At 42.0% G+C, this 23806-nt stretch overlaps 2 protein-coding genes across 3 annotated transcripts in view; one reads left to right on the top strand and one right to left on the bottom strand.

Annotated features, from left to right (window-relative positions):
• Positions 1-187: 187 nt before the first annotated feature.
• s100t (S100 calcium binding protein T) lies at positions 188-2896 on the top strand. Its single transcript, XM_026183542.2, has 4 exons — positions 188-205; positions 1224-1249; positions 2114-2276; positions 2375-2896. Exons 3-4 carry the CDS (start codon positions 2115-2117, stop codon positions 2534-2536), a joined length of 324 nt encoding a protein of 107 aa, XP_026039327.1. The 5' UTR covers positions 188-205; positions 1224-1249; position 2114; the 3' UTR covers positions 2537-2896.
• A 2144-nt stretch (positions 2897-5040) lies between these two features.
• chrnb2 (cholinergic receptor, nicotinic, beta 2) overlaps positions 5041-23806 on the bottom strand; it is a 22206-nt gene continuing 3440 nt past the window's right edge. Inside the window, exons 1-6 of one of the 2 annotated variants that reach the window (XM_080308305.1) lie at positions 18276-18520; positions 17990-18135; positions 17215-17259; positions 11833-11942; positions 9078-10203; positions 5041-5722 (exon numbers count right to left, since the gene is read on the bottom strand). In XM_080308305.1, coding sequence (XP_080164431.1) covers positions 5573-5722; positions 9078-10203; positions 11833-11942; positions 17215-17259; positions 17990-18135; positions 18276-18327 — 1629 coding nt within the window. In that variant the 5' untranslated portion in view covers positions 18328-18520 and the 3' untranslated portion in view covers positions 5041-5572. Of the gene's footprint in view, positions 5723-9077; positions 10204-11832; positions 11943-17214; positions 17260-17989; positions 18136-18275; positions 18521-23806 lie in introns of those variants that run through there. The other variant, XM_026183540.2, reaches the window with a different exon arrangement.

The raw sequence follows: 23806 nt of genomic DNA, 5'->3' as shown, positions 1-23806 counted from the left end.
AGACTCATTAATGAGAAGATGCTTTACCATCACTGCACTTTAAAACATGATCTCTTCATATGAAAAGCTTTAATGTTTAATTTTAAGCACAAGCCTGTCTATCATTCATTCAGAAACGCAATTACTTTCATGGTCTTTGGCTCTCGCTCTCACCATTATCCAGATGTCTCCAAGTCCGGTGGATGCCTCACACGAACTATTTAAAGTATGTTTCTGTTCCAGTTCTCTGTTCTTGCTTCTCGGTTTTCTTCACGTGGTTTGTGTAAGGGTGGTGTGCAGCTTTAAAGGTGTGTCTTGAACTATTTCAAGAATTTTTTCTGTTCCTGTTCAAATATGTCTTTATTTGTGCTTTTTTTTTTTGCATGTATGGTGTATTTTGAAGCCAAAGGTGTGAACAAGCTTGTGAAAGTGCTCGTGTGTGTGTGTGTCCTCGCATTGTCATGTTCTCCTTTGTGTGGGGATTTCTCTGCATGACTGCCAGGTGCGATGGCTTCATTCATCGGTGCTACTCTGATCCTTCGGATAATATAACAAGCATGAGCCTCCGCCGCACCCCCCTCCTCCAGTGAACATCCTACCCCTACAATTAACCTAACAATGTTTTTGCTGCTTGAAACCAGGTGCTTTTGGATAAGCTATTGAGTTATTAATCTTTGCCTTGGTATAGCAGTATTTTAAGCACTTCCTGCAAGCCTTTCCTTTGTTTTGACATGAAGTACAAAGCGGTTGCACAACAGAGGAGCAGGGTAATCCACTATTTCAATAGCAACCTGTGACACGGTAAGCAATATGTCACTGTCACTGCACAACAGCCCATTGTGCTTGGAGCGCGCAGTTGGTCGAGTGAGTTTAGACAACGTATGAATATTTGGAAACAAATAGATCTTTTCTCCAGCACTTCTTCTCTTTTTAGTGAGTTTTCTTATTTCAACACATTTGAGCACATTAGGGCAGGTTTGGCTTGTAGACTTATTGTGAATACCTCAATTTACCTTAAGTCTTTCTGTAGCTGCAACCGGCTCTTGTGTATGTCCAATTAGCGGATAGCAGGTGTCTCTGGCGTAAACAGAGAAGGTAGAGAGGAGAGGGGCAACAGGTGGAGGGGGTAGAGAAGGAGGAGGAAGGGGTAAGTGGGATGGGTGGAGTAAGGGATGTATTTAAGACGGTGTAGTCCTCATCCTCCTTAACAGTTGCTTTTACCTCCTCTCTTTGCACCTGAGCAGCAGGCCAGCACTAATCCTCCACTCAGGTAAGAAACAGAGGGACAGATTTCAACTGTCTCCACATTTCTCTGTTGTCTTTTTTCCCAATTATGATTGCATACTGGTGCTGATGCAGCTAGAGCATGTCTGTTAGTTCATCACTTGTCGAGTACCTTCGTGTAGAGCACTAAGGACAGGGAGAACTTTCAGTTGATTCACTGATAAGTTCTAAAAAACAATTTCACTGGTTAACTAGACATCGGAAAGACATAGCATGCCAAAAATGCATTTTTAGTCATTTTTACATCCTGCTGATTTGTTTTGGGAAATAAAATCTATGTGAAAACTACTATAAGCTGTGATTGACAATTAGGAAAAGTCTTCACAGTTCACAGGTGATACAGGTTCAACAAAGGTAGGACCTACACCTGTTTGTGGTGTTTTTTTTGCTATCCGGTAAAGCTAAAGTAAAAGCCAGATCAGGTTGCCACTGTGTGTCCCCGATACATCTTCTCCAGTGGATGGGCTTTTTAACCAGCTTAGAGTTTCACTCTTATCAGCTGGCTCACATGTCCGGTTGCTGCTGACTATGTCCGGACTCCCGGAGGTTCAAAAACCTTGGCAGAGCAGGATCCTTTTATCTGTGGCAAAATCTTATCAGGGCCAGGACACGATGAAGAAACTGTTAAGCTAGATAAGGTTTCTGCCCAAATACTGTGTGCAAAACTCATCTTACTTGAATGCATATTTGCAAACACATTTAAGTGCAAAACAGAACGACAGACAGGTTTTTCTCACCTGATTTTTTTCTGCATTAGACTTCCATGCTTCCCCCAATGCTTGACAGAGCACATGTACTGACATGAACTGTTCTTACTGTATCTTCAACCCACCCTTCTGTTCCTCTACAGAATGTCTTTGCCTAACTCTGAGAATGCTTCCACCCTGGAGAATGCCATGCAGCTCATGATCCAGACCTTCCATAAGTACTCTGGAAATGACGGGGACAAATATACACTGAGCAAGGTTGAGCTCAAAGAAATGCTTACCAAAGAGCTTGGCAGCTATCTGGGGGTAAGAAAGCACATGTTCATACTTAGGAAGAGAAGATGCAAATGTAGATTATGTGTACAGAAAAGACATTGCTTTTTTTTGTATCTTGATACGTGCAGAATGCCCAGGATAAGGAAGCTGTGGAGAAGATTATGGGAGACCTGGATTCCAACAATGATGGAGAGGTAGATTTTACAGAGTTCATCATTTTGGTTGGAGCTCTCACTGTGGCCTGTAACGACTTCTTCCTGGAGTACAATGACAAGCAAGAGAAGAAGTGAACACACCCTTCGCCCAGAGTCTCCACTTAAAAATCCCACATGTTCCAGGGAGGAAGCACTTAAGGAGAGAGAGAAGGCCCGTTTGGGACATCCTGTCATGGACCTCAAGTTCACAAACACACAGATACACACACAAACAAACCTCTAATAGAGAAATAAATGTTGTGTTTTGTCTTCAATGTCTCTTGAATTCATTCAAACTGTAATATTACTGCAAAGTGAACATCTTTAGTGTTTCAAGAGCTGTCATTCTTGAATATGTGAATATCTCTCTTTCTGCTCTTTTCGTGCATCTTGTCACACATTTAAGTAAGGGATGCCCCCCTTCCCCGAAAAAAATAAATGTGACCTTTACTCAAACAAGTTGGCTATGCATTATTACAGAAGAGAACGAGAATGAACAAACAACGAGCACCAGGTGGCAGCAAGTGGTCCTCTGAATCCAGCGGTTTTGGTGCATTACTTCTAATTTGCATTGCCACATGGGTACAGCAGTTTGTGCCAGAGGTGGATGGATGCAGACCGGAGATACTATGTGGTATTTACGAAATACACATTCTAAGATGCTGTCTTTAAGTATTGCTAAGCGTAAGATATGAGAGACAGTTATTCCTGCTGTGGTGTGAATTATTCAAACTGGTTCTCTGCACTAAAAATGTCAGGTTTATATGTGTAGATAAGAACTACCTACAGTCCTGTTTTCACAGTAGAATAATCAGAACCCAGAGTGACCTTGACAGGGCTTTAAACACATTATTGTTTAAAAGCCCTGCTTCCTAAGAGAAAAAAAAGTACTGTGTGACTGAGTGTGTGTGCATTTTTGTTCATATAAAAAAGGAAGTTGCCAGCATCAGTGTTAGAAAGCCAGGAAATGTTTCCTTCTTTCATGTGAAAACATGTCACGCAGACATACTTTGATTAATCTGAACCTACAACCTTTATTGGACTGGTTAAGGTGTGCACAGGAGCAGATTTTAGAGTCAGGAAGGGGAAGGTGAAAGATGGGAGAGCATAATGAGAGAGGAAGTGAGAGAGAAAGGAAGGAGAGTGGAAAGGTCAAAAAGAGAAAGAGAAGAGAGTGGACAGCAGCACTTTCTCCGTGTGGAGACATGCAGCCTACAGTTTTCACAGGTCTCTGATAGGCTTTTCACACTTGTTCGGGATCTGCCCGGGAACCCCCGCGGGTAATCCCATCCGCCCTAGACACAGCAAGAGACGCCTTCCAGTCCAAAACTGAGTTGAGCTGCAGAGTTGGTCACACGACTGCATAAAGCCAGGAAACCTGTAGCAAATGACAGTGACTGGGGAGATGGCCTTTTTCCAGAGGTTTATCGTACCTTTCCATTGCACTAATAACAAGAGTCTTTTGTCTCTGCCTATCCTGCTTTTTTTTTCTCCTCGGCATTCACCCTTTCTGCTTGTGATTTTGCACAACTTATTGCCTTGCCAGGACTGCTTCATTGTTGCTCCTGTTGGCATTTTGCTCTTGTTTACTAAAAATTTAATTCCCCCCACCCGACTGCATGTGTGCCTGAAAAGACCTTTTGCATCGTCTTTGTTGTCAGGGATCCTGTGAAGATTGTGGAAATCTGCCACAAAAAGAATACGGCACTAATGACTGGAAGTTAGCTGTTGTTCTAAGTGGACTAAATGTCAGAAGTGAGCGCCCGTGGAAGACCAGATAAACAGAGCGGGACTGGAGAGAGGACAGCAGAGATTAATTGAAAGGGTGGAAGGATGGGAGGGATACATACATGTGTTATGCTCCTCTGGACACTGCATCTCACAGATGTACATGTGTACATATGTTCTCGACATTACATACACGAACAAAATCCACTGCAGAATTATATATTCAGGAGAGGAGAGGAGAGAGGAGAAAATGACGAGCGAATGAGGCTTTGTCCTGCTCTGATAACAGAAAATGAACAGTTGTGACATGACTTAATATCCATGATACACCTCCCATCAATCCACCATGTTCCACCGCCCATCAAATAGGAGCCCATATCCACACTCTTGGCTCAGCTTCCTCAATTTCTCAGGAGCTAGACTCGTCTCAGTGCAGCTGTGCACTCTGGCACAGCAGGCTGCGGCTGTTCTCTACTTACTGTGCACAACAGTCTGAGCAGAAAACCGTCCATGCATAATCTATTACTTCATCCCTTTGACTTTTATGTAATAATGCAACCTGGCTCTTTTCGAAGTACAACTACCTTCTATATATTTTTCCTTCACAATCTGTTGCTTTTACACATATTGTGTTAGTGTGCGCATCACAGGCTGTGTATTACAGTTTATATCACATTCTGGTTATATCTATACAATCATACAACACACCATAGTCTCTCTATTAGCGTCATATCCTTGCATGATCTAATAAACATAGAGAAATCTTAATAATATATACTCAATGCTATACTGTGGTAAGCAGCTATGCTATGATAAAATATACTGAATCAGTTTACTGACAGAGTGGATTTTTTTTTTTTGGGGGGGGGGGGGGGGGGGGGAGTATAAGAACCTTGATATTGATATAAACTTCCCTTTCCTCTCTGATACTGACATCAATTAACATAGTGAATAAGTAACGTCTGTCGTAGCTGAAGACAGGTATGTCACGTGTCACTTAAGCAGTCAGTGTAATGCGGAAAGTGTTAACTAGCTGGCGTAAGGTTCAACAAGGAATAACTCGGAGAATCCTCACTCCCTGGCTGGCTGAAGAGGGAAGCAGGGAGAGACCTTTCCACCAGAAAGAGGTCACACCATTAAGCATCTGGACAAAAAAAACAACAACCAAAAACCTGCAGGTAAGAGTAAGATGGTGTTTTTCTTTATCTTCATAGGAGAAAAATCGTTTGTTGCAAAAACTGTTACTATAAAGGTAATGGATGTGATTGTTGTTTATTCCAGTTCCGGTTCCTGTACCATAGACACATTAAAACCCAGACCCACCCCCCGCCTCCGGCCCATGTCCTGCTGTGCTGATTGGTCGGGGAGCTGTCTGTCAGCGTGATTGTGGCTGGGGAAAAATGGTCAACCTGGCATGTTGATGGTCTTGGCTGTGTAGTTCTGGAAGAGCGGCTGCAGGAACATGCCCATCGTGCCGAACACGCATACAAACACAAAGATCCACAGGAAGAGGCGGTCGATCACCATGGCAACATACTTCCAGTCCTCGCTCACCTGTGGTTGTGGAACAGGGTGAAGAGAAAGATTAAGGTGAGCAGAATCCCACTCTCAAGTCCAGTCATGCTCATTATCATTCGACCTACCCGTCTGCCTTTAACTAGACGCAACGTTAATGGAGGTGAAGTGTTAATGTGAATGGAGACTCGTTCAGCTACACAGCTCTGATGAGGTCTGACACGAGTCAAGGAGGAGGAGAAGGATGTAAGAGACTGGAGAGAGATGGAGGACGGAGAGAAACAGAGGGTGTTCTGAAACTGTGACCCCTGTGATGATAACTTAAAGAGAGAGGGGAATGAATGATGAGCCATGCACTGCGCTGGGAATGGGAGGATTTTAAAGGCGATGGGATGGTAACTATATCAGTGATAGACAGAATTACTGCGGTTTATTAATTCCCATGTCAGACGCACGCTCCAATAAGATGCGGTCAGGATAAGACATAAAAAATAACACCCTCACTCTGCTGACTCGCTTCTTCTATTCCAGCTCTTTACCAGTTGTACTCTTTCTCTATGCACACGTCATGCTGCCGCTGCTGCTATAATTACATGTCTGTGTCGAATATTCAGAGGGTTACGATTGCATCACCAGATCTGTCTCCTTTGCTTCTGGCCTTTTGTACTAACCCTTGCATTTTAAATGGCAGTACTAAACAGCAGAGTCGCACAGCTCGGTCTTGACTATAACATGATATGGCACTGATCTGTGCTGCTCTGGATACTTTTTATGGCTGGTAACATATGCGCATAAAAGAAGATTGTTTATGGCAGGATTTCACACGCACGGAGACATGATAATTTTTTTATGTTAATACACAGTTGAATCTGAGTAATAAATATGGAGGTATGTATTATCAGCCGATACTATTGGTGCTCATCTCACATTATCACAGGCTATATTAGCATGCATGGTGTCAGAGCTGTAAACTGCAGCACCACATCAAATACAATTTTTTAATGTCATTTGTTTTTGCCAAAATTGCTGTTTAAATTTACAGGATTACATTTTTTAAGCTAGTGGAATAGCACTAAGTTAAAAGCTGCTGCTCAACAAATAAAGTAGACAAGCAGCACAAAAGCATTTATTTGGAGCTGTGTTTCTTTTCATAAGGAGACAGTTAGCAAATACTAGATAATTTAAGCCCCATCCCCCCAAAATAACCCAATGACCAATTTTACAATACAATATAATTTTACAATATAAGGTTAAAAAAATTTCTTTCACTGCTAAAAGGCTCTATCAGTCAAAGAAAGTGTCTGATTAAAGTGCTAAGGTCAGCACAAACAGTAAAATCGCAGTCTTTTAAAGCAGGGCAGCTACAGTGGGATAATAACTATCTCTGAGTCTGTGATTACACAAAAAAGACAGATTTACTGAGAGGAATAAATTAGTGGTGTTGCAATCACAGAAAACAGCACAGATGTGAGTGGACTGTTATCAGGTAATCAAAACTAACTGTCTAAACTATCTAAAAACAACATTTTTCCAGTTTTATAAGCAAAGAAAAAGCTTTTTGACATCAATAATGCCCAGGACAGTCTATGAGGAGGAGGGCAAATTCACAGCTCAAAACAGAGTAGAAATGATTAGTCAGTGAATAATCTACAAACATTATACAGCAAGGCTCAAGTTGACTGTAGGATTTATGCAGAGAAGAGCTGCTTTATTACAAAATGGGTCAGTGTGCAAACCTGAAACCTGTGTATGACAGGTTTCAGGTTTGCACAGGTTTGTTAGCGATGAAGCGGACTCCTTCCACAGCTTCCTCAAAGAAAACACAACATTTTCTTTTGTCCTGACCGATGCACATTTTAAGTTATTGTTACTGTGTCATGTGTGTAAATGCACACTGCTCTTGCTTTTTCTATGTGACATATAAGCCTACAGGTGTTTATTAAAGTCAAAGGAAAGACTGACTCAGCGGCAGCTGTGGGCAATCAGGTTGTTAAAAAAATAGGCTCAGATATTAAAAACGAGATTGGATGGATTAGATACTCATTTGCAAAAGTATTGATCCCATCAGGGCGGCCTTTGCCTCCTCCAGATGGCACACAACTTTACACAGCTAGCATACAGCCCCTCACCTCACTAGCAGCTGAATTGATTTTCACAAATCTGAACAACACTTTATGAAAAACATGAAGTTGGTAAAGCTCCTGCTTCAACAACACTTAAGTGTTAAACAATTATTATAAAAGTCAACTTGGCCAGTGAACACATGAATGTTAGCCCTTTAACTACTAGCAAATATTGGATAGCTACATTAGCCATGAGTTAAGTTATCATTTAAAGAAATAATAATAACTCAGTTGGTAGCTAGCAGCTAGGGCTAATAAGAATATGAATAATTTAAAAGTATAACAGAATTGTTTTTTTTCTTAAAGGCAGACATTGAAGCAAAGACAAATCTACCAGCAGTGGCACCCACCTTATTATATTTGCATTATGTTATATTTAAATTTTATTTTTGATATATATATATATATACAATTAAAATATGGTGCCAGGTGTGTTTTGCTCAGTTATGTTACTGTAAAGTACATAAGTTGGGCAAAACATTGTTGTCATTGGCATTATTATTATGTTTATTCTTTAAGATCTTTATTTTTAAAATCCCTCTAATTTTTATTCTTTTTTCCCCTCTGTGGAATCAAATAGTTTAGTGGGCAACAAACATGTTTCTTCAAAATCCTGAACAGCATTTTGTAAAATTCTGATATTTTTCTAATATGAGGGAAATCTGAGTCCCACGAATAGCTTGGCAGACATGTCTGTTTATTCTATAATAGAGCCGATGCTAAAGAGAGTTTAAAATAAATTCATTAATTCACATTATTTTTTATGTTGCACAACTCTGTGTGCACAGTGCTGAGAGGCTTTTGTGTCCTCTGCAGTTTTCACTGTGGCCCAAATTCCCTAAAATATTGCAAATTACATCTTAAAGTAAAGACATATTTCCTGTAACACAAACATAGCCTTTATGAATTTTGCATTACTGAAATACCGAAATACCAGAAATATGTTTAGCTCAATTTTCCACTCTGAGTAATTTTCCCATAAATTTATATACAATAAGAGCTCCTCAAAAACTATTGTCCACACATTTCAGCAGCAAAGAGAAGATTTTTGGTCCCAAAAGAGGCGTTTGCACTGATGCAGACAGTTAGCTAATCTGGTCCTAATTTATTTAATCTGTTGTCAACATAAAAATCTATTTTGAGCAGCTGTCAAATGCTATTTTTGCAGTTACTATGATAGTGAAGTTTATTAACCAGCTATAAAACATAAACAAATCTAGTGCAACACTATCAGCTCCAGGCTCTGATATGAAGCAACAGATAATACTCACACTCTGATCATCATCCTCGCTCTTCATGTGATTTGCGATGAAGCGTACTCCTTCCACAGCTTCCTCAAAGCCTGGACAGGCTTGAGCCAGCAGGGCCTGGGTCAAAGCAGGACCTGCAGCTGCTTGCTTCCCTCTTGGAAGGTTTCCAGAGCTCCCTTCTCGACCTTCTCTGACTCTGTTTAGACCATCGATGGATCCCCCTCCTGCACCTCCCAGATCCCCTCCAAACTGTTTAACAGACGCGCGGTTCACATAGCACGTACAAGGGTCACTGTCCTCCTTACCAAACACTGTGGAGGTCCCCCCTCCATTCCCACCAGCAGTTCCCAGCCCGAGCCCCACCATCAAGGCCCCTGCCTCTCCACTTCGACCACCCTCGCTCTGCTCCTGCGCCCTCCTCCTTTGACGCAGCCGCTGACGCTCGCAGCTGTTTCTCGGCTGGCGCATGAAGAGCAGGGCAGGAAGCTTGTTGAGGAACACTAGTTTAACCCAAGGGGGCATGGTGTGTGTGGTGGGAGAACGATGGTGCACATTCAGGACACATACACTGGTGACGATAGAGAAAGTGACCAGAACCATGGTGAACATCAGATACTTTCCGACCAGAGGAACATCCAGTGAAGTTGGTGGGACGATCTTGGAGATTAGCAGCAGGAACACGGTGAGAGCCAGCAGCACTGAGATGCAGAGTGTCATCTTCTCGCCACAGTCAGAGGGCAGGTAGAAGACCAGGATCGCCAGCGAGGTGATGAGCACACACGGGATGATGAGGTTGATAGTATAAAAAAGAGGCTTCCTGCGAATGATGAAGTCATATGTGATGTCCACGTAAGTAGGGTCAGCTGGGTTTTCATTTCGTCTGCCCGGCAGGGCGATGATGTCCCACTCTCCACTGGGGGTGAAGTCATCCATGCTGGCTACATCAGCGCGAAGCACCAGATCGATTTCAGTGCGGTCGTAGGTCCAGGAGCGGAAGCGCAGCGTGCAGTTCTGCTGGTCAAAGGGGAAGTGCTTGACCTCAATCTTACAGGCTGATTTATAGATTGCCGGGGGCAACCAGAAGATGCTGCCATCGTGAGACACCACTGCATTAGAGTAGAACGACACCTCGTACACCCCATCAGCACTAAGAGACAAGGTCAGAGAGGATAAAGACAAAAACAGGAGTCAGACATAAATCCAGATGCTGGTGTGATGATTTAAATAATAAAAGAGTATCATGAGGAGCCATGTTTCTTCCAGGCCTCTTGAATAGGGTAATGTGGTAGTGCTTTATCTTATTATGCAGCAGCTTCATTAGACCTCAGCGACACATTAACGAATCTTGAAGTTATGGGTGTGACTTTTTGAGGTTTCTCTGGTTAGCAGCGTGACAGACTCCTTATATTAACACACAGAGGAAGGATAAGGAACCAAATGAATGTGAAGTCCAGGCAGAAGACATCATTTTTAAGGTAATCTGGGCTTGATTAAACAGCACATGTAAGCTACTGTGAGCTGTATGAATTTCATGTCATCTTACGATAATGGCAGAAAAATACATGCAGCAAGAATATTTTTAACATACAAAAGAGGAACCTGCACGAACACATAGCTGCACATTTTCAGTGCACTATGACCCGCTTCATCTTTTCTCCAAATGAAATAATAATATAAAAAGTGGTGTGGTAGTGGCATAAGCTGAGTTAATCCTCCAGTTTAAAGGACTGACAGTTGGACTCATCGGAGTCATGGAGGATAACACCCCAACCTGGGGTACACGGGATTAACGGGATCACTTTTCCAGAGTTAGTTGGGTCAGGGATCTTATAATCTTTAGTCAAGTAAGGCCTGAAGCAGGGAAAGAGGAGAAGGCCAGACAGATCGCTGTGCTCTGATGAGCTGATTTACATACTGTATGCTGACACTCAGTTTCCATTACATTAAGACCAGTGGTCCGCAACATCCCCATTCTCTCTCAGACATGCAGGAGAATTCTAATTAACAAAACATGCGGATGAAGTTTACACGTTAATCATTTTGTGTAATACATTACAGTGAAGCTTATTTGGGACGTTATCATTTATGTACTATGTATGTGATAGTACACTCATTTGCACATGAGTGATTCCTACCGCTCATCTTGCCAACTTGTTAAAGGTCCTCGGGACCTAAGTAAATTTGTATTTAGTTACCACAAACCACAAATGAATCGACACATAAAAATGTATGATGTAGTATGTCAGCACAGGAGTACTGGATGGTTTCTGGAATGCAGCTGATGGGATAGGAACTATGCACAGACGGTAGGGACAGGAATAAGGCTGAAAGTCATTAAATTCCCAGCAGAAAAGTTTTGGTCTGGAGGTGCATAATAGGCTAAGTCAACCATGCGCACCCCTGAAGACTTTTCATAAGGTAATCTGTTCTCAATAGCAGAATTAAAAGTGATGGCTGCATATTTCTATGACAGTGTAGAAGTAATTTCAAATCCTTCCATTGGTCCAAGATAGAAGAGCCACATTAAAAGAGAGGCAATGGTAATTATCTAGACTCTCAGCGAGCACATCAAATAAGCTTCATATATTTTACAAGTGGAAAAGACAAGACGACAGAAGTTTGCATTCTTGTGGAACAACTGTGTGCACCGACTCATCACTTCATTTGCTGATGTATGCAGTGCAGGTGACTTGTTCTGTACTTTCATGGTGCAGTGTATGCACTATCAGTTTGTATCTTTACAAAGTGAGGACAGGTGGACGAGAGAGTGACTCACTTGTTGTAAAGCACCACGTCAGGCAGCCAGATGTGTTTGGAGGGCAGCCTGACCTTCAGCATTCCATCAAACTCCTCGGGGACCCAAGTCAGACGATAGTCCTGCCACTCCTAAAGGCCAATAAAAACACAACGCTTAGTCACTCATCTGCCAACCACACAGCAGGAAATGACATCTTGAGAGAAGCAGACAGGAGAAGGTGTGTCTGTTTGTCTTTTTGTGTTCGTCACTCAGTCACTGGTCAACATGACATGTTGCAATAAAGATAAGCCTAAGGTACGTTATATGCTATCTGCCCAACCTGCACCTTCATCACACTTCTACCATTAGCCAGAGTAACACTCATGTCTGTCCTGACCCTGAATGGTCTTTAAAACACACCCGGCCGCAAACCACTCAGCATGATTATAATGCAGCAGCTGTTCCCAGGTATGTGTGTGTGGGTGCATGTGAATGCATCAGCAGACATCTGAGTCCTCTGTGCAACTTTGTGTAAAAGACAAACATTATCTTGTTTTCCATGTTGTGGATCAGACTTTGACATTGCCACACTGAAGCCTCTGTGACCTGTTACCACAGTTCTGTGTGTGGTATAACCAGGTTGGAGCTGTATTGCTCATGCTAGACTGTCCTCTGTAACTGTGATGCATTGTGGTCATTACAGTTTGTCTCGGCTCACGACAGCTGTCCTTGGCACTCCTACTTTCTGATGGCAAAGAATCCATAGAGCACTGATGGTGATTCTATGCTCCGTTACACGTCATAAATCCTAATCTGGCTCATGTGTGTGTCTGTCTATGTGCCAGTGTGTGACAACCGTACTTAGAACTGCTTTATATGAAAAAGTTTTTATATATATATATATATATATATATATATATATATATATATATGATATATATATATATATATATGTATATATATATATATATATATATATATATATATATATATATATATATATATATATATATATATATATATATATATATATATATAGAGGATATATATCCTCTAGCTGACCACAGCGACCTCCCTGAACAGGGTCCAGTAACCATCACAGTGGCAGATATCCAAGAAAGGGTCTCCAGTATGAAGAGTTGGACAGCACCAGGGCCCGACATGGTTCACGCCTACTGGCTGAAGAAGCTGACTGCACTCCACGAGCGTCTGGCAGCACAAATGAACCAGCTGCTAGTTAACGAGAGACACCCGGAATGGCTAACTGAAGGCCGGACGGTCCTGATCCCCAAGGACCCCAAGAAGGGACCGGTCCCCTCCAACTACCGACCAATAACCTGCCTCAGTACTACATGGAAGCTCCTGTCAGGCATCATATCGGCTAAGATGAACAGGCACATGGGTCAATACATGAGCGGGACACAGAAAGGAATTGGCAAGAATACCAGAGGCGCAAAACACCAGCTACTGGTAGACAGAACAGTCAGCCGAGACTGCAAGACCAGACTGACCAACCTGTGCACTGCCTGGATTGATTACAAGAAGGCCTATGACTCAATGCCCCACAGCTGGATACTGGAATGCCTAGAATTGTACAAGATCAATGGGACCCTAAGAGCCTTCATCAGGAACTCAATGGGGATGTGGCGTACAACACTAGAGGCCAACTCCAAGCCCATAGCACAAGTCACCATCAAGTGCGGGATCTACCAAGGAGATGCTCTGTCCCCACTGCTGTTCTGCATAGGCCTGAACCCCCTCAGTGAGATCATTAACAAGACTGGCTACGGATACCGACTACAGAACGGAGCAGTTGTCAGCCACCTCCTGTACATGGATGACATCAAGCTGTATGCCAAGAGTGAACGAGACATCGATTCACTGATCCACACTACCAGGCTATACAGCAATGACATTGGAATGTCGTTCGGACTGGAGAAGTGTAGTCGGATGGTAACAAAGAGAGGGAAGGTAGTCAGAACTGAGGGGATTGAACTACCAGAAGGCAACATTGCAGACATAGAGGACAGTTACAAGTACTTGGGGATCCCACAGGCAAATGGGAACCATGAAGAGGCCGCTAGAAAGGCTGCAACCACCAAGTACCTGCAGAGGGTCAGGCAAGTCCTGAGGAGTCAGCTGAATGGTAAGAACAAGATCCGGGCCATCAACACGTACGCCCTGCCCGTGATCAGGTACCCTGCTGGGGCAATAGGCTGGCCAAAGGAGGAGATAGAAGCCACTGACATAAAGACAAGAAAGCTCCTTACCATGCATGGAGGGTTTCACCCCAAATCCAGCACCCTGAGGCTGTACGCTAAGCGGAAGGAAGGGGGCCGGGGACTGGTGAGTGTCAGCACCACAGTCCAGGATGAGACAACGAACATCCAAGAATACATTAGGAAGATGGCCCCAACTGACCGAGTGCTCAGTGAATACCTCAGGCAGCAGAAACCCAAGAAAGAGGAGGGAGACGAGGAACCATCATGGAAGGACAGGCCCCTGCACGGTATGTACCACCGGCAGATAGAGGAGGTGGCTGATATCCAGAAATCCTACCAGTGGCTGGACAAAGCTGGACTGAAAGACAGCACAGAGGCACTAATCGTGGCAGCACAAGAACAAGCTCTGAGCACAAGATCCATAGAGGCTGGGGTCTATCACACCAGGCAAGACCCCAGGTGCAGGCTGTGTAAAGATGCCCCAGAGACAATCCAGCACATAACAGCAGGGTGCAAGATGCTAGCAGGCAAGGCATACATGGAACGCCATAACCAAGTGGCCGGCATAGTGTACAGGAACATCTGTGCCGAGTACAACCTGGAAGTCCCGAGGTCAAAATGGGAGATGCCCCCAAGGGTGGTGGAGAATGACCGAGCTAAGATCCTGTGGGACTTCCAGATACAGACGGACAAAATGGTGGTGGCTAACCAACCGGACATAGTGGTGGTAGACAAACAGAAGAAGACGGCTGTAGTGATCGATGTAGCGGTTCCGAATGACAGCAATATCAGGAAGAAGGAACACGAGAAGCTGGAGAAATACCAAGGGCTCAGAGAAGAGCTCGAGAGGATGTGGAGGGTGAAGGTAACGGTGGTCCCCGTGGTAATCGGAGCACTAGGTGCGGTGACTCCCAAGCTAGGCGAGTGGCTCCAGCAGATCCCAGGAACAACATCGGAGATCTCTGTCCAGAAGAGCGCAGTCCTGGGAACAGCTAAGATACTGCGCAGGACCCTCAAGCTCCCAGGCCTCTGGTAGAGGACCCGAGCTTGAAGGATAAACCGCCCGCAGGGGCGTGCTGGGTGTTTTTTTTATATATATATATATATATATATATATAAATAAATCTCCCTCTCACTCCCTGACGGTGTGGTATGCATGTGTTCCTTAAGCACCGGAGACCTGGGAGTTGTTGTGTGCAGTATTTAGCTGTTCCTAGGTCTGCGCTCTTCTGGACAGAGACCTCTGTTGTTGTGCCTGGAATTTGTTGGAGCCAGTCTTGCAGTTTCGGGCTTGAAGTTCCTAATCCTTCTATTAAAACTGGGACCACTTTGGCCTTTACCTTCCACATCTGCTCCAGTTGTTCCTCCAGCCCTTGGCACTTCTCTGTTCTCTGGCTCCTTCTTTCTGATGTTGCTGTCCGGTGGGAACACCGCACCTATCACAACTGTGGTCTTCTGCTCCTTGTCAACCAGCACTACGTCTAGTTGGTTAGCCAGCAGCTGCTTGTCTGTCTGGAACTTGAAATCCCACGGGACCTTAGCCTGTTGGTTTTTTGGTTTTTTTACCCACCTTTGGTGGTGTCTCCCATCGGGACTTGGGAAACAGATGTTCCTACACACTATCCCAGCCACTTGTTTGTGTCTTTCAGTGTATGCTGTCCCATATATTCCATGTCCACATGCTCACTTCTCATCAATATGTCCTTGTCCTTCAACACCTGACGTATGGCTTTAGCTATCTGCCTTGCATGCCCTGACCAGGTATTCAAAACTTGACCTTTTCTTCTGAATATATACACCATCAACAATGGCCACATTATACAGTTTTCTAAACAGAAGAATTTCATTGCGTATACAAAATCATCCTAGCGTGGCTGAGTCTTTCTGAAGGAAAGATGGGAAGGGGTTCACAACTCCTAGTAAGACTATGTGGCCAAAGAGTTTTACAATATAAAATATTTTTGTGCAGAATTGGAAATAATTTGTGGAATTCATCGTCTACAGCAGATCAAATCAATGACAGATTCAGAGAATCTGAGGGAAATCTCTATACTCAGGGGACAAGGACAAAAAACAGTATTATGTAATATTCACTGCACTGACTCCACTGCAGACATATTTAAAAAAGATCCAGAAACAAAGATGGCTTCTCTGGACAAGAGCTCACTTAAGATAAGAAGAGTAAGACTAAAGAAAAATATCCTGTGATCTTAAAAAACAAAACAAAACAACTAAATTTAAAACTCTTTTGGGAAATGAATGTGCATCCTTAGAGCTATAGAAATAGATTACAGTCCTGCTGCTTATCAGCTCATCACAGTTACAATTTTGTAGTGAAACAAAGAGTTTAAATCCTTGGATTTTCTTTATTATTTATTTACAACCCATCTTTGCTGTTTTTTTGGGTTTTTTTTTCCAAAGTTGTTAGGTTTGTGAATCTCAGCTTAAGCCAGTCTTTGGTCATTTGTCTGAATATCTAGAATATGTTCATGTTGTTGAATAAATTATTATAAGTATTAAGCCCAAATAGCTATATACCTCAGCTATAAGAGGTCACATATGACTTTACAGAACATCAAAAATCACAACATTAGCGCAGAAACATGAGTTCAGCTTCAGAAATGTCTTTCTGTACATTTCTCACTCTCTGGTAAATTCCCATCTCTTATTTTTCTTCTTCTGGATTTTGTTTGAGGACGAGCATGACTCTCTTTTTTGATGTCTCTCTTCACCAGTCCTGTCGACTTTTGTCTGAACTGAAGCTCTACATGATTGCTGGCAGGGTCATACTCAGCTATCCAGAAACAGCAACAACACGGAAAAGAAAAATGCATCTTTCCACCCCAGTAACTGCATCCGTGAATCGTGTACTATTGGTGTGATAACACTTCAGGAACTTGATTATCCAATGAAATTCATCACGTACAGTAGTAAATTTTAGAGAGAGGAACCTTCAATGTGTGTGTTTGTGTTTATCTAAGTCACATTTATGACTACCGTCCAAGTCCCTCGCGGTTTGTGATTCACGTCCACTGACCTAGCTGCGACACTGTGAAATCTAAGAAAAAAACACACCTAAAAATAAATATTTACTCATTGTTTTCTCTGCATTTCACTAAGCTTTCTGCCTTCTCTTTTTCCATGTAGCATAATGTTGGGTACGCAGTGATTAGATCAGATGGGGAGTCAAAATTCTCACCTGTGTTAGCCAGACATTGGTGGTCATCACCTGCTCTCGTTCATGCTGCAATGGAACACATTCACATTAAAAGCTGTAGTTTTATTGCATGAATTTATTCAGAAGCGGCTCATTGTTATTTGTATGTAAAAGACTCAGTGAGGATGAGATGTCCTGATTTATAGTATGTTTAAACAGGGTCAAGATTCAGAAAACATCCTTCAAACTCCATGTCCCAGTTTTGTAATAGGGGGAAATAAATGTTGTTTTCAAGCTGAGGCCAAAGATAACCCTAATGATGTCTTCAAGATTAATTTCTCTTTAGAGAGCTCCTCCCGCGCCACAGAAGGAATCCTGTAACTGCTTTTATATATGCTGGCTAGAACTCATCACTATAAATCATCTTTATGTGCAACATCGACGGTGCAGCCGTTAAATTTACAACAAAAAAATAAAAAAAACAAACAAACCTGAGCAGAGAATTTCAGCCTCGAGACAAAAGCAACGTTACCCTTTGTCTGAGGCTTGTTTGCAGTCGTGGAGAGTAACAAGTACAAGTACAATATTCATTGCGTCACAATATTCAAATACTGCTCAGTGTTGCTGGTTTGTCTGTGATTATGTTTAATTTGAGTTTTAAATCAAGATTCTGGCGTTTAGGTTACCAGGAGGAAAAACAGAAATTTAAATGAATCACCATTTGTGTTTATGTTGTTTGTTCTATTATCCAAATTAAATTCTAAAAATCACATTAAATCATGCACACAGATTCAATCCCAGACGTGTCCATACTCACAACACTAATGAGTTGGGCCAAAGACACCATCAGCTGCACAGTAACCAGCTCAGAGCCGTTAGTCGCAGGACGGATCAGTTTGTTATAATGCGCTGGGTTTAGGAGATGCTCCACCAACCGCTCCTCTGTGTCTGCCCCAAGGCCGCCTGTAATGAAAGCGCATCATCATCATCATCATCATCATCGTGTGGCTCTATCAGGAAGCACCAAAGTTGCAGGCATCTGTGTCTCACTTGGCCTTATTTAAAAGGTGTTTTATCAAATTGGATTTGCAATACAAACATACTGGAGCTTGAAGTCTGTGGTGCCGTAAGTGCTTCTTTTGAGAGCCGCGACATTGCTCATCACCGGCGGCTGGAGGACGTCAGCACACCTCAATGCATAGATCTTACGAGATCTGACATCACGAGAATGAGTCAACCACTCTGTATGTCTCTATCGCTCTCCTTCCTGTCTCTATCACACACTTCGTCCCGCTGCTCTGTCTCTATGTATTCTCCTCTGCCCTGCTGCACTTCTCCCCAACTGCCACTCTTTTGTAGCTCTGGGTTATTTTCACTCAGTCCCTCGCGTCCCTTCCCCTGTCTCTTCCCCCTCCCATCCCTCCATCTGTAGCAGACTGTAGTCTTATCTGTGTGAGTGGTTGAATTTAGGCAGAGCTGTCACAACACCACACACAGGAGGGGAGGGTTTTCCGGGGGGGGGGTTTTCACTGAGAGAGTGATGCACTGAGAAAAACAACTGTTCTGCACCTCCTGCTTCCTTCCTCATTCCCTCCTGCTTTTCACTCCCTGTCTCTCTGGCATCTGCTCATCCCTGTGCTGCGTCTTTTCACCCTCACGCTCCACCCCTGAAGATAAACACAGGCTGCTAACTGTACCGATGTTGTCATACTCTCTTTTAAAGGCCGTTAACATTGCAGGAAAACAAACGCGTGAAAGCTGATGTAGGTAAAATTATTTCTTTTTAATGAACACAATGATATTAAAAAGTATACAAAGAGCTTAGACTCTCAATTTCTCCATGAATCTGCGCAAAAATAAATCAAATTTGAATTAATTAACAACTGTTAGAGTTCAGTTGGTACAGCGTAAAGGATTTCAGTCTTTTTGTTTAAAAAAATTGTACTTTAGCGCAGATAGAGATAAACATTTTCCCAGACAGGACACTGTTTATTACCCATAGCAAGAATCAGCGAAAATAAAAGAACTGTTTTATACAGGGCTATGGATGAATGGAAGTCACTGCCAATAGAAATAACATAAAAAACCACAAAAACTGTATTTAGAAAACTTTAAAACAATATTTATTTGGTCTGATTTTGATGCTTGCAATGCAACATGAGAGCTCAAAAGGTAAATTAAAACACAGAAATGGAAAGAAGACGTACCAAACTTCTTCTGAATGTTTCCGGCTCCTCTGTGACACTCTGTCCTCCTCTATTTATCCCCTGCTCTCCACCCTCCCCTTCCTCTTTGCCCTGTAGCGCTGCTGTGTTCACTGAACAGGAATGATAGCCTCTATCTCTGGATCAATAAGGACTCTATTCATACCCCGTGACCTCTCGATGCAAACTCTCGCTCCCACATCCCCTATTTTTTAATCTTCTGCTCTTTCTCTGTCATCACATTTTCCTTAACACTTTTACCATCTTTTTCATCATCCCAGTCAGCCCGTTTCTTCTCCCATCCTGTTTGTTATCTCCATCTCGCTGTCGCTGACAGCCAGTGTACATTTATTGCCCTTTCCTTCGCTAAATCAGCATCATCAATACAAGTCCTGTCAGCATGAGTGTTGTACTTTTGTGCACAAGAGCTGGCTTTTTTTTTTCTATGCGTGCATGTGTGCCATTTTGTGGACACACATTCATCAGGGAAATAAGCATTGCTGTCTGTGTCAGAACCATATGAGTAATGTATATTATTCCCGGAAGCACAAGGCAATAACACTGTCGGATGAGACAGGAAGCCAGACTGGCAGAGGAAAAAAAGGAAGAGCACGGTTCATTCAACCATGCTCATACGTGTATATGAAAGATTTCTACTTACTATAAAAGTACTATGTAGTAAAATAGACAAAATGTAATTAATTATCTTAAAGTCTTAAGTCCCTCATTTCTTTGTATTTTGCTTCAGTAGAGACAGACTTTCTTGTAATTTTTAAAGCACTCATGAGCAAAAGTTCTCCAGGCTTACTGAAGATCTTTCAAAGTTTCTTTTGGAACATCGGCTGCTTTGTCATTCATTTAAGTCCAGTCCTTATACCTGACCATTTTTAGAAGATGTTTTTTTACATTTATTAAGCCACTTAACACTGACCTAAAATGATCATCACTATGTGCAGAGGAGCTTTGAAGGTCTTTCAAGAAGCCCGGAGAACTTTTCCTGAAGATTGGCTAAGAGAGTTCAGGCTGTGTTTAAGAATAAAGGTATTCATATCAAATATTGATTTGTACAAACTCTGTTTTTGCCTCATGTACTTCATTTAGATAGATAGATACCACAACACTTTCAGCACGCCATGTTTTACCACTTCTTCGTGAACTAGAGCATTTACTACAGAAATAGCTTAAAATAACTAAGCAAAAATGAGCATGTGGTCAGGATACACCAATATTTTACAGCACTGCAACTAATCAGGCAGAAAGATTCATTTTTTCTTATCTCGTTTTTTTTTTTTATGTAAAACTACGCACACACTCGAGCCTGCTCAGTGTGCAAACACATTAACTCGGCCGCTCATCTTCAACACTCAAATAATGCTACTAACCACAGACTGATGTGCCTCTGTCTCCACATGCTAAAGGCTGAACTGAACGGCTCTAATGTTGTTGGTAGTTCAGGTGGCTTTATATTTGTTTTCCAGAGCAGATATTGCAAACTTAATGTGACATTATGAATATTTCAGCAGGGCTCCCCATTAGACCCGTAAGCTAGGGAAGTTACACATCACCGTGCACATGCAAACACACAAACACGCACACGCTTCTGTGACAGGAGGACCGGAAGAGACAAGATGGTAGCCATTAGGTCAGATTGCTTTATAGCTATGTCTGCCCCTTCAATCCGTTCGTCCTTAAAAATAGCCATTAATCTTAGCGTGCTGATGGACCTTTTGTGTCCCCAACAACTTGTTTATAAAATCTTTACTTTTGACAGCATCTGGTTATAATTTCTAATGCTGCTTAGAGACTAGAGCACACGCTGTAAAGACAAACGTGGAGAAAATGAAGGCGAGGCGAGATCTAAATTGAATTATCCCACTAAGACTATTACAGTGATGATCTCTATTTATACAGCTCGCTCAAATGAGAAAAGGTTGGAGGGAAACTGGGGTCATTTTCTGCCCTCCTTTCTGTCGACGGCTAAAGAGGCTTTTTGGCTGCAGCTGAAACCTTTTATGCTGAAATATTCTTAAGTCAATAATGGAGAGATCCACTGATGTACTGGCAACACCCAATTGGCTCTGTAGTGGCCATAGAACTGAGATATTAATATTGATCCTCCATCTAGTTGCAATATCAGAGCACAAAAACAGAGGCATTCCACTGTGGGCTAACTGCAGCCTGAAGCTTTATTGTCTTTCCACGCTGCGCACAAAGATGTAAAGTCAGTCGAGTTTGTTGTGTTTTAATAACCACAGAGGTTTTCATTTTTTTACAGAAAGCACTGACAAATCACTCCAGCATGTTGTTCTATTATTAGAGCTGAAACATTAGTTGATGCATTTAATCTTTGATCATCACATGTTATTAATTTTAAAAAAAACCAGCTTTTTTTAAAGGAATTTTTTTTCAACCTTTTATTTAATAGATCCACGGATATGGCAAAGGTCATAATCATGATTTATTTTTGACCAGCGTTTAGATCTTAGTTATATGGTTAGATCAGTGACTGACTTTGTAAACATGCAGTAATGAATAAAGACCTGTTTTAAAACAAGTGACAAACCATGCACAGTATTTGCTGTTGCTTCACGGCGTGACGTCTTGAAATCAGATTGTTTCTAGAGACGATTTAATTTGACCAAAACCTTTCTTTGCAGGATCCTGGCTTGAGCTAAATGAAACCTGCCAGGACTTGGCTGCGATCGTGTTTGGATTTTAGGGAGGGGCAACAATGCACCACTATAACGAGCCATTACTACACGGCAGGATTTGGTGTAAACAACACGTCTTCATATTGTTTGTGACCTTAACATCTGAACATCTGAGCGTTGCAGCAGAAACTGAGACGCATCACACCTGATTTTTGTCTTTAGCTGACTCTAAGGGTCTTTACATTAGAATATAAAGTGGCTTGAGGCACTATATATAATAAAACTGAATTGAATTTAATCAAAAAGTATTTATTTGAGTTACTATTGCCTTCCCATCAGTTCAAACCAGTCTGGTCATTCTCTGACATCAAGAAGACATTTTCACGCAGAAAACTGCAGCTCATGGTATATTTTCTTCACAGAACTTCCTCTGTAAAGTCTAGAGATAGTTATGTGGGAAAATCCCAGCAGATTGTTGTTGTTTCTGAAGCACTGAGAAAAGCCTGTCTGACACCAACAACCATGCCAAATCACCTTTCTTCCTCACTCTGATGCTCAGTTTGAACTTCAGCAGGTCGTCTCCATGCGAGCTATAACAAGCAGCTGAACAGGTGTGCCCAATAAAGAGGAGAGTGCATGTCACAAAACAAAAACAGGAACACAATAACAGCTGTTTTCTTTCATTTATTTTGTTTTTATAATCACTGGAAGCCAAAATGATAATCTGACATAAATTCAATTATTTACCCAAGAACCATTTTTTTAAAATCTGAGTTCATTTTTAAACATTATATTTTTAAACAAATTAGTTGGAACCTGGATAAATATTAAGAGAAAACCATGCACAGATCAACACAACTATTTAATTTGTTGACAAATTTTAAAAAAAATGTGTCCATGTATCATGGATACGTAGATATACGCCCATATTTAGATTTATAGATAGACTGTTGTTGCTACAAATGCCATAAATATTCTAGCTATATGCTAGAGCTATTAAAATGACATCTTAGGTTTGAATTTTTCTAATATATAGGTGCATGAGTGATATTAGCTCAGTGGATCACTGGGACAAAACAGAATATATTGCTGCTGTGGAAAGTGTTTCATTCATTTTGAAGTCACATCAAGGGAAATTTGAGGAGAATATGCTAAAATAGTTTAGAATAATGAAGGCTGCAAAGCATCGCCGTCAGAGGCTGCAGTTTAACTCATTCAGAAATCATACTGTAAATAAGCAGTAATAGCTTTCATTTGTTTATTAAAACGCATGGAGCTCAGCTGCTGGATGACAGGATATGGCCTTCTAACAGCGGTGCCTATTTCAGGGGCTGCAATAAAATGCATCACTTGAAATGCATTATGCCTCTCGTCGCAGCTATTATTTGCACTGTCGTTTAGATACTCATAAATCGCGAGGCCACGCTTGCACCAGGTCAGCGCCTGCAGCAAAAATGTGCCCATGAATAGATAACAACAAGAGGACTGACTGCAAAAATGATTCCACATAACTCTTAATGTCGCATTTTGTTGAAGTTAGAAAGTCTTTTTCGTCTCTTATACTTGATTTTATTGAAAGGTGTGCGTCATCTTGAATGCACTTCTACAAAAAGCTGTATCAGTGCAAGGTAAGCACACACCTGCCTCGACTTAAGTCCACCTTTATTTTTTTAAATATTCTTAGACAAGGTCAGATTTAAAACTCTTAACTTTCCAAACGTCTCTTATCTGCCTCTTCTTCTCTGCTGCTTAAGTTTCTATTAAACCTCTGTGCTCTCC

The sequence above is a fragment of the Astatotilapia calliptera genome, chromosome 11 (genome assembly GCF_964374335.1).
Source record: "Astatotilapia calliptera chromosome 11, fAstCal68.1, whole genome shotgun sequence".
In the NCBI taxonomy this organism is placed as follows: domain Eukaryota; kingdom Metazoa; phylum Chordata; class Actinopteri; order Cichliformes; family Cichlidae; genus Astatotilapia; species Astatotilapia calliptera.
The sequence above is the reverse complement of the archived record's forward strand: the minus strand, read 5'-3'. Positions and strand labels throughout refer to the sequence as shown.